Here is a 12,032-nt window from a genome sequence, read left to right on the forward strand (position 1 = left end):
CCAAGTCATTCTTCTGTTCAGCACATAAATGTTCCCAGTTTGCCTATTTAACAACACAATGTTATCGAATGAGATATGAGGTGTACAAATTTTTGAGAGGACAGTCAAGACCATAAACTATTTTTAATTATTTATTCTATCATCAACAATAAATGAGTGGCACGTACAAAATGAGGTACAAAATTGCACCTCATCTTTGCACTTGAACAAGTGGATGTTTGTATGGTCATACATTGCTCTCTGATGGGCGATTTCACATGAGCACAGACACAGGACACAACACACTTGGTGTGACTTTTGGTAATGTTTGCCCAAGAGCAGTTCGGCTAACAGTTTATTTTAACAAGGGAATCAAAATAATCTAGTTACTCTAAATCAAATTACAACACAAGTAAATGTACATATTCATCCTCTATATCATCCATTGGATGGAGAATGTTGGCAAGGTGATGGGCCAATGGTAGAATCCTCCCCCTGCATGTGTGGTAATATTAAAATGGTGCACCGGACGCGAAGAAGGCCGAGGCGCTGCAAGGGGAGGCTGAGATCTCTGGTGGAGGTGAAGGACCTCACACACCACCGCCGTATGCTTCTGCCCCTCTGTTGACCCACAGCCACTGCCTCTTGAGAGTCCTAGGCATCAACTTGAGGGATGGAAAATTCCCCATGGTATCAACAAAAGTTTTCCTGTGGCGGTGGCCATGGCGGGGTGGTGCTAAGCTCATCACAGGCGTGGCACTGACAGTTAGCAGGTTAGTACGGCTAATGCTACTGGCTGTGAGAAATTAATAAAAGCTGGAGCAGATGTAAAGTCTCAGCCTTTACCACTTTTGCAGAATTTCATCGGGTACTGTAAAAAAAGTATTATTGGCATTAAAGTCTAATTACAGGTGAAAGATATGTACTAGGTTAATAGATGCTGCTACTTCTATGAGGCATTTCTATGTATTACTAAAAGAAAAAGAGAAAAAAAATAAAAAAAGAAGAAGAAAAGTTAGATAAGTCAGATGTTAAAAGAAAATCTACAAGTACAACAGCGGAGTCAGGTGCCTGAGGAGACTGTGATGGGCGGGGGTATACTTCTCACTGATGACTGCTCTTACACAACCTGTTCGGGCACTGTAGGGAAGAACCACAAGCATTATGCATCTGTTCACGAATAAATGGTCAATCATGATGGACAATAAATATCCTAATTCCATCCTGTACCATTTGTACCTAAAAACTTTTAAATGAAATTAGCATACTGTTCCATACATCAAAACTTGACTCTTGAATATTTAATTTATAAGTGACACATATGATTCATTTAATTATTATAGAAAAACTCGTGTGTTTTAAATTATTTTATGTACAAATGATGAGAACCTGACAATAACTGATAAATTGTACTGTACAGTACTGTACATAAATAAATCTATACAGTACAGTACCATTGATATATATTATCTAGTTACCCGGTATTAAAATAATATACTGTATTTCATTACTGTATCGCAATGGCCAGATGTGTCAAGAAAAAGATCTTAGTTTAGATGTAATAATATGTACACAGATGAAACATGGAAACACACTATTATTATTCTTTTCTGAAAGTTATCAGTTTAGGCTCTAAAGCTATCTATTGTATTAGCTTTTTTCATTTCTAAGCTTCTGCGTCCAACACACACCGCTAGCATCTTGTGACCTAAGTTTCCTGTAACGTACAATGTTTTAGTTCTTTATGATTCTATTAATGAACTGATATTTCTTAATAAACTTTATGAGTTTCCTTATTGTTTGTAAAATAAAAGTTAATCTAAATGCTAATAATTATGTTAACCATACAGTGCATCCTATTAAGAGAATCATGGCAATAAGGCACAATGGCATCATTAAGCTATAAGCATCTATAAAGCAAGCATATAGTCAATAGTTGAATCTCCTCTATTTTACATTTCTAATAGCACCGAGAACAAGTAGCCGCTGTAACCTGACCACCAACGAGAACTTACTGTCGGCAACCAGAGAGATCTACAATTGCCAGAGACCAGTTCATTTTCTGCCTTCCAAGGCTGAGGGAACAAAGGGATAGGGTAAGTACATGGCAAGCAAAACGGGAGGGTACACAGGGATGTCACGAGGGGGCTATGGCAACAGCCTGTAGATCAAATACTTGGTATGGGAGAGTTACAGGGCAGATACAACAAATACTGTAGGGTACTCTGGGTATACTGAGACAAAGCATTTTTCCAAAGAAATTAAGGTGGATTAGGGGAATCTGTCATGCAGTTTCTATAAGCAATGTGATTTTTTATATTATCTGGGATAGTTTGGTAACAAATTGATTACACAAAAATATACAGTTAATGTAGTCATATTTTCTGGATAGGATAAATATTTTTAATAATAAAATATTTATGGGTAAACAAATGTAATGCTCAATGGGAAACAAAATACCAAAAGCACGGTACAATACACTGTACTAGGGAGTAGTTAAACTATTATATCTTGGGAGCAAAAGGTGAAAAAAATATGGTTTACTGAAAAATATTTGAAGTAAAAAACCACAGGTATACTGGGGAAGAGATATACTGTATGATAAAAATGGGTTTATTGGGAAGTAAAAAAAAAGCACAGTTTAAGCGGTGGGATCAATAAGACATTAAATACGTTCAGTGGCAGACCATATACTTGGAAGGTTTTGGAAGGACTGAAAATAAATGACTGATATATAAGAATTTCTACCATCAGGAGGGACAAAGAATTGGGGAGGAGTGGGTAAACTCATCACTTGCACCAGGTCTTGTACGGAGCAGAGGGGAAGTACAGCTAGTCTGCTTTAAACAGTTGTCAGTGGAACAAGAAAAACTTTTGATTAGCTATGCTATTGTTCTTTTGTCTGATAATATTCATTAGGTGCCAAAAACTTGGGCCAGATTTTCATGGGGAGAACTTGAGTAAGATCTGATCAGTTTTTTGTTACCTAAGATACGGTAAGAAGGTCATTGGCTTAAATCCTGGTAAATATTTTTACAATACACCTTATACTGTTGTTAAAACTAAGACAAAACAATATACGAGTTCTGCCTGAAATACCTTACAACATCGAGCTTCAATAGAACTAGAGTACTGTACTGTACTGTAATTCTACAAAGTTTTAAGTTTTTTTATATGGTGGTGGTGTTGACGATTTGTCTGAGGAAACAGAGTTTTTAGAGCAATATTCCCCAGCCTTCGACTTGAAGCCATCTCTAAACTGATGGTTCATTGTGGCTTTCGTAACCAATAAAGAAAGTTTAACTCGAGGAAAACTTTGTCCAAAGCGAGTCAGTGTGTTTCTAATACTGTATATCCCGGAGATATATTTATTTCTAATACAGATACTTATATCGATCTGCTTATCTTGGTCATCCATGGAGACAATTCTCCTACCTGATGTGCACACACACACACCTTCATTGTACTGTATCACTTGTTCTCCATTTTCCCCTTAAAGTCATATCAATCACACTTCCACATCTAAACCATTTCCTCAGGTTTCCTTTCATAATTCAATGTACTACCGGTAATTGTACTATACTTAAATTCAGTACTGTAACATTCCATTCACACTAAACAGTTTAAATTCCCCCAAGACACACACACACACACAGGTCTTAAATAATGTCTTCCACCATTTTTCTTTATACAAGTTGAAAGCCAAATTTATTTCCAATCACATTCAACTCCTGAAACACTCCATACAAAGACAGCCTTTCTCAAAAAATCTGTATGAATTTGATTCACAAACTAATTATTATTCTTCTTTATAGCAAAGAACTGTAATGCTGAAAAACAAAACATTATATACAGTGTACAGTACAGTATATAATATATACTATAGATATACTGTTCTGTACTGTATAAGGTATTAAACATGGAAATTTACACCTAACAAGGATTAACCTTTCAGAAATAAAGTTACTGTAAGTTCCATACAGCACTGTATATTAAACTTCTAACAGGGTATTTTTATTACTGTACATCTATACTAAACACTACAACAGAAATATGACTCTTACCTTGAGAATCCTATGTAAAGCTGGGGAATTAATTAGTCACACTCCACACTACATTAAAGTTGAACATTGTGGAGATGGCCTCTGTAGAAGGGCCATTAAGAGTTGTGCCATTAATAATGGGAACAGGGTCACACAAACTACAGCACAAGGCAAGACAACACACACAAAAACTCTTTACATCATTTCTTAACAATGGTTTATTATTTTCTTAACAAAACTCATGACATCACAGCTTATAAAGGAAACAGCATAAATGGTATGGACACAGTGAACAATATATGCTATTCAGAAAAAAATATATAATTGCCACTTGTATATCCAGTCCAAAGTATTTTGATGCTACTTGTGTACTATGACACTACACAGAAAACCTTTCTATAGACTGGTTTTTACTATAAATAAGTGTGGCAACACTGATTCCTACGTGAATTTAAAAATGTAAATTACTTACTAGCTCTTCCTCCTCTCATTGACAACATTAATAAAAAATACTGAAATTGACAGGTGCTTTGCCTGATTAAGATGGTTGGTAATGTTCACATGTGCCTTTCCACTTATAAGTTGTAAAAATGGTAGTAAAATGTTGAACAAGTGAAACAGGAATTGCATGACAGTTAGTTGGGCTGACAAACGTGTTCACTAGTGACATGGTCAGTGCACCACAGCAGCTGCCACAATAATCTCAATGTGACAAATGACACATTAGTTGTCAAGCACATCTTGCACTTCAGTGGTATACTATTCCTAATCACTGGATTCTTAAGGGTTTGGGACTAAGAGCCTGATGTTTGTGACTCCAGTCTAACCACACAAAGATAGCAAGATCTTTGGTGATCATTACAATGTTAAGACAATCCAGGAGTCTATTACTTACAGCTAATTCAAGTAAAAACATCTAGCTACATTGGATGAAAATATTTTTGTATTCTACCATGGCAAGATAATGTAAAGTTGTGAAGTTCAATAAAAAATTCTAACATGAGAAGTTATATTTTAATAATCTTGCCAGGTATACTATACTATAAATGCCATGAAGAAGGGAGAAATATATGATCTCTTTTCCTTAAGAAATAAATGAATAAAGATGAATTAGAGGTAATGATTACAATGAGGTAAAAAAAATAATACTCACAGCAGTTTTGTTGGTGTGAGTGAGTCTTGGGAGAGTTGCAGAAAAAGGTAATGAAAGGGTAGATGAAGGTAATAGGAAATAGGAAAATCCAAGGAGGAGAAAACACAAAAAAAAAAAGAGCTTAAGTTTAAAAGGAGTTGCAGTTCCTCTTCACTTGGTTGGGCCACTGTTGGTTGTTCTTGGTGGTCTCCTTAGTTGTAGGTGAGGAAGGTGTGGTATATGGTGGTAAGAGTTCACGAGTATCAGTGATGGCCTTTGTTCCAATTGTGGCCGGAACCTTTTACACTTAAGGAGGTAGTGGTGGTGGTGGTGGTGGTGGTGGTAGTGGTGGCGGTGATGGTGGTGGTGATGGGGTAAGATGATGGTGATGATTGTTAAAGTAGTAGCACTAATTAGGTTTGAAGTTTTCAGGTAAAGTTCAGGCAAGTAGAACCACACACTTGGACTAAAGGGTACTGAATTATGCTACAATTTCTCTATATAACTTGAAACTTTATGTATATCCAGGGGCTCTTCCAGTTACTTCCAGACTTTTCCTTGAAGAAAGTAAAGTTATAGGACAGGGACATGTAACCTACCTTATATCTCCCAACAGTCAGTGGTTTCTCCCATTGATACACCTCAACATAGAAGGATTTGCCACTATTTCCAACCCTTTAGGAACACGGGTCTTCACCTCGTCATCAGACTAGAATTTCTATTAACCTTAGTGATCCTTCAAAGGCCCCAAAAAATGAAAAGTGCAAGTAATCAAGTCTAAACTGAAGAACAGGTGAGAGAAAACCACTCAGCACAGACTCTGAAGTGTGACTGTGGAGGTATGTGTGGGTGGGTATTATCCTGAAGCAGAAGCATGGTCTTGGACAGCTGGCCCAAAAGTATCTTAATGGATACAAACACATTATATACAACGTGTATCCAGACATAAGGAGGGAATGCTTCTGCTTTAGGTTGACGACTCCCTCACATGACCATAGAACCACAATCAACCTGCGGAGTTTGACTATAGTTCTCGCTCACTTACACAGTTGTCTAAACTTGGTTGCTAATGCCTGCCATTGGTTTGGGACACCAAAGTACCACCATCATGGGCAGCAATTTGAAGTCTGACGAATAGGTGAGGATCCACATACTGAAATGGTTTGAGCATAGGGGAAAATTTATCTAGGCTGCAGTATTCAGGTACCAGTATATTATAGAGGGAAGTGACATGAAGAAATAAGGTAAATTTAGTGTGCCTGTCTCTATAACTCTGACTTCAAATAAAAGAAGTCCTGAAATAACTTGATCCTCCCTCATAAAATATGATTGGCAATGACACTAGTATAATATGATCCATTTGGTCATTTATGGAGATTACATAAGATAATACTGATAAAGATCTGATGGCTACATGGAGTCTTGCTTAATTTGGCATAAGCACCCAAGCACTCCTCTCTACACAGATCCCTATGAATTTTTATGCACCTGCTTGGATACTGGATATTAGTAGGTGGCACATGGGTAAAAATTAAGAGGAACAACCTTGAAAACTGAAGAGGGAAAAGCTCCACAGGTGTTTGAGGAAAGTGGGGGTATAATGTGTGGTATAATAAATAAAGAGGGAACTATAATGAATTTATTCCAAAATCTGTCAAAGAACCAATTATGCCATGCAAACAACTCAACCTCACAGTCCATAAATAAGGGTCTTCAACAGGATCCTTGTGTATACAGTCCCAAGGATGCAATGGGTAATGATGGCAAAGTTTTTGAACTATATTTTGCAGTTACTCGTATTGATCTCCTGACAAAATACGTACTCCATGGAAAAAATAAAAATTAAAATAAAATAATTGCTAGTTCTCTTGTAATAACCATGACCTATCGGTCAAAGTAAAAATATATTACATATGTCAATTGCACATTCTGAAGTTTTAAGGGGATATTTGAACACTATTATGAATGAAGAGTTCAGCTTTTGGGGGAATGAATAAGGATACCAATCAGGAGCACTGTACTGTATATGTAATAATGCACCAAGAAAGTTATGTATAAAAAACTACATTATCCATTGCACATATCCACATGTTATTACAAACTGCAATGACCTTACACTACACACTACAGGGGAATACTTTTAATGTACATCTACAAGATGTGAACCATCCAAATGCTCTTGGTAGGATACAATGGCATGCTGGGGGAAGGGTTGGGTGGGGTGAGGCAGGGTCCAGATGCCACCAAATAAAATGAAGGCACAAATTTTAAAAATTGTCTACTTGAGACATCTCACTATATGTACCCTAAAAATACCATTTCATAATTTCATCAAAAATTACTTATAAAAACTGACTATTCCCTTACTCTGAATGCAGAAGAATCATGTATCCCACAAGCATGCATTCACTTTCATTAATGCAGATCATTAGTTTGTAAATTTACCAAACAACCCTATCAAAAAGGTTTATATAAATAGTGATGTCTTGATCCCAATTTCAGGATTTTGCCCTCAACATAAAATGAATGGAGCTTGGGCAGTTATCTAATCCAATAGATTGTCTGCCTTTAGTTCCAGAGGTGCTTTGGTCTGGCAATCAACCACCATCTTGGGACAGGTGGTCAAGTGTCTTGTATTTTGTGTCAACTCTCTCAGCATTTCATTATATATGTACACTATACTCATCAATCACACTGCCCCTAACTTAAGCAACAGCAGTGGCAACAGCAGCAAACAGCAGTGGCAGCTGACAGCCACAGCAGCAACAATAGCTGATTCACGTGGTGTAATTAGGGGCAACAACACTTGTCCGACTTTCAAGACTCATGTCACACACCCTGAGTCTTCCAGTCCCACTTGTACCTTTCAGTGAGAGCGGGGAGCACAACAGCGCCAAAGTGGCACACAAAAACATTGTAAAAAAGTTGATTATCTCCATGAGCGATGAGGCCGTTCTGACAAACCTCCCCAAATGGGAAAATTCTACACAAGTCAAATCACAATGTTTTTCTTGCTCCCATCAAAGAGTAAAGTTTCCAAATAATATGGGTCTGATTCCCGGCAGCGCATTTTGTTAGGGTGGTGACTGAGGTTAAAAGAAGTAAATCTTGATGTAGGCAAAATAGAGGGCCCAGGCTAGCACAATCCACTGGCAGGAAAATATTGGGTTCTCACCATCGGTGTAATTACGGGCGATGAACTTGAGAGTCTCGTCCAGCAGCAAAACGGGCAGGGAAATCTTCACGACAGCAATCCATTGGGCCACAGACAGTGGCATTACCTGGAACACAGTCTGTACACAGAGAAATAAGGTTAGTTTACCAGTAATAATCCTCTTTTGTTCAATTAACATTCAATACACGAGTGACTCAAAGTAAGATTGGTTGAAGCAATAGAGGGCAGTGGCATCTTGAAGACTGGGCAACTCCAGGAGCTATTTGTTAAAGCTCTAGCACCTGAAAAGTACTGTTGAACATAATGATCAAATATTATACAACAAATCCACCAACATAATGGATTTATTCTGTGTGATAATTAAATGGCAAAGTAAAGCATTTTATCTAATTTGAATTTTTACTTAACCTTTATTTTCAGCAAAGAAAGGTAAGAAGGATTTTTATAATGTATTTTAGCCACAATAAACATGCATTACTGTATATAAAGCCAAGAGACTCGGAGATAAACTTTTTTTTATGTGTAATAGAGTATAAACGTGATGGTCTTCCCTTCCCTAAGATATAAAACTTACACCAAGGATGTCAATGTATAGGATGATGAAGTGGAGGGTCATGGACAGGGCCATAGCCGCCAGCAGCCAGAGGTTGACCCAGGGAGGCATCACCAGCAGTGACTGGTTCTCAGACAAGCTAGAAAGGCATCACCCAATTAAATACTTGATCAGGGGAAAAATAAGTATTTTAAATGAAGCACAGCAAAGAAGTAAAACTGACAAATATAAAATACAGTACCTGGCATAATACTACTACTACTAATAATAATAATAATAATAATAATACATAAAGCACCTGTGTATTTAATAACTGCCACATACAGTGTAATAAAATATTTACTTTCATACATAAAGTTGTGAGCACATTATTCTACACTGTTAGTTAAGAGTGAACATACACACTTAAAGCAACACCTCCACTAGTGGCACTGTACACAACTCTCTCATCGTTATGATCAAGTGTTGGGGGAAGGAACAAGTGCAGAAGGTAGCTTCCATATTTGACCTCAACCACTCATGTCAAGTCATGGTTGTTGAAAATTATGTTATCCAAGAATGAATCACGTTTGAGTAGTTTAGTTCAAATATCTTAAATTTGTCTAAAGTTATGAAATAAGGCAAACATTTAAAGGATGTAAAACATGTATCTCAAAGATGGGTGTACGAAAATACAGTAGTTCTATTTAATACACACACAAGGTGTGTATACCCATAAAACATGCAGCCATACTAATGTAATTGATAACTAAAAACTGTATGACCCAAGGCATAACATTTATAACCTGCAACCTTCACGTAAATGTTTATGAAATTATCTATTAAGTGGTAAAAATATTCAGTATTGTTATTTAGAATATTTCATTCGAATGCATCTGCATGAAACCAAATTCAAATATTAACTCTTCAAGAACAAGTAATTTTAGAGGCCACATTACCTGTTAAGAGCATTGAGCATTTCAATGGTGACCAGCACAGACAAGGCCATTGTCATAGGAGCAGGGTGACTGAAAATGCCACAGTCCAGACCTTCAAAGTTCTCAGCATCACCCAGGCAGGCCAAATGGTGAGACAGCTGGTAGTAGTTCAGTTGTGGGCCAGTTGGGTCATACATGAACCACCATGATGCAGCAAAGACAGTAGCAGCTCCTACATAGCCACCAATGGCCATGTAGCGGAAGAAGAGCCAGCCAGAGATGAGGGACTCGTCGGCTCTGCGGGGGGGCTTGTCCATGATGTCAAGATCGGGAGGGTTGAAGCCCAGAGCAGTGGCAGGCAAGCCATCAGTTACCAGGTTGACCCACAGAAGCTGGACAGGGATAAGAGCCTCAGGGAGACCAAGAGCAGCTGTCAAGAAAATGGAAACAACCTCACCAATGTTGGAGGAGATCAGGTAGCGGATGAACTGCTTCATGTTGTTGTAAATAGCACGGCCCTCTTCAACAGCAGCTACAATGGAGGAGAAGTTGTCGTCGGCTAACACCATCTCAGAAGCAGACTTTGCTACAGCTGTGCCTGAGCCCATAGCAATACCAATCTCGGCTTTCTTCAAAGCAGGAGCATCATTGACACCATCACCAGTCATGGCCGAAATTTCATTCTCTCCCTGAAGGTACTCAACAATCTTTGACTTGTGGAAGGGCTCCACCCGAGAGAACAGTCGAGAGCGGATGACAGCAAGCCTCTGATCAGCAGGACTAAGCTCATCAAATTCACGGCCAGAATAAGACATACCAGTCGTGTCCTCATTTTCACCGAAAACTCCAATACGTCGGCAGATGGCTTCAGCAGTGGCCTTGTTGTCTCCAGTAATGACAATGACACGAATACCAGCAGCACGACATCTCTTGATCGAGTCACTAACTTCCTTCCTTGGTGGGTCAAGCATACCAGCAACACCAACAAAGGTCATGTTAACCTCATAGGTATAGAACTTGCTACTCTCTCCAAGATCCATATCTTCAGGCTTCATAGGAGAATCAATTGTAGCAAGACCAAGGCAACGAAGAGTGTCACGACCACAACCATAGTCACGGGTGACAGCCAGGATCTTTTCCTTCACACCAGCTGTGAGAGGGACCTTCTGAGTACCAACACGAACATGGGTGCAGCGATCAAGGACACCCTCGGGAGCTCCCTTGATGAACATCTTTGGTCCAGTTCCCAGGCGGGTAGGCTTGAGGGGCACGCAGTATGATGACATGGATTTGCGGTCACGTGAGAACTCCAGGGTGAATTCCTTCTTCCATTTTGTCTCCATATCATGCTTAGCAACAATAGCAGCAGAACGGCGATCCAGGCCAGTTTTAGACATGTTGTAAGGGTTGATCTTCTCACCAAGAACAATAAGGGCAGTCTCAGTTGCTTCACCAACCTTCTCAAAAATATTCTTGAACTCATTAAAGTCAACAGAGGAGTCATTACACATGAAAGAGATGGTGGACAGTTCTTGCAGACCCTCAAAGTCAGAGCCCTTAACCTTAGCACCTTTCAAGTAAATATCACCAATAGGTTCGTAGGTGGAGCCAGTGATCTCGAATTCCAAAAGAGAGCAATCATTCCCCTCGACCTTGTCCATGATGAACATGCGAGAGACAGACATCTGGTTGGTGGTGAGTGTACCAGTCTTGTCAGAACAGATGACAGAGGTGCAACCCAGAGTTTCTACAGAGGGAAGAGACCTGACAATGGCATTCTTCTTGGCCATACGGCGGGTACCCAGGGCCAGGCAAGTGGTGATGACGGCGGGCAGACCTTCGGGGATGGCCGCCACAGCGAGAGCAACAGCAATTTTGAAGTAGTAGATAGCACCCTTGATCCAGGAACCACCATGAGCAGGGTCATTGAAGTGTCCAATATTGATAGCCCAAACAGCAATACAGATGAGAGTGATAACCTTGGACAGCTGCTCACCAAACTCATCAAGTTTCTGTTGAAGGGGCGTCTTGATTTCCTCAGTCTCAGCCATCTGGGTACGGATCTTACCTAAAATAACAAACGTAGTACAGTAATTGATAACTTGACAAATAACCGGTGTCTATAAAGCTTTTGATGGTGCAATATCTCAGCATGTATATTATGTTTTTCTATAAGATACAGTACAAGAGGAGGAAGGACTTCTAATAATGACAGTATGGATGACCTATGTAT

General features: G+C 38.9%; 1 protein-coding gene across 5 annotated transcripts in view; it reads right to left on the reverse strand.

The window, feature by feature from the left end:
* Positions 1 to 118: 118 nt before the first annotated feature.
* The window catches only part of LOC121868459 (calcium-transporting ATPase sarcoplasmic/endoplasmic reticulum type-like), a 45,766-nt gene continuing 33,852 nt past the window's right edge, over positions 119 to 12,032 (reverse strand). For 2 of the 5 annotated variants that reach the window (XM_042369104.1, XM_042369105.1), the window contains exons 8-10: positions 9,821 to 11,867; positions 8,904 to 9,021; positions 6,780 to 8,447 (exon numbers count right to left, since the gene is read on the reverse strand). In XM_042369104.1, the coding sequence (XP_042225038.1) occupies positions 8,247 to 8,447; positions 8,904 to 9,021; positions 9,821 to 11,867 (2,366 nt within the window). In that variant the 3' untranslated portion in view covers positions 6,780 to 8,246. Of the gene's footprint in view, positions 1,120 to 1,994; positions 2,055 to 6,779; positions 8,448 to 8,903; positions 9,022 to 9,820; positions 11,868 to 12,032 lie in introns of those variants that run through there. The other 3 variants (XM_042369108.1, XM_042369106.1, XM_042369107.1) reach the window with 3 other exon arrangements.

This window comes from Homarus americanus, unplaced genomic scaffold (genome assembly GCF_018991925.1).
Source record: "Homarus americanus isolate GMGI-L3 unplaced genomic scaffold, GMGI_Hamer_2.0 scaffold21930, whole genome shotgun sequence".
NCBI classification, from domain to species: domain Eukaryota; kingdom Metazoa; phylum Arthropoda; class Malacostraca; order Decapoda; family Nephropidae; genus Homarus; species Homarus americanus.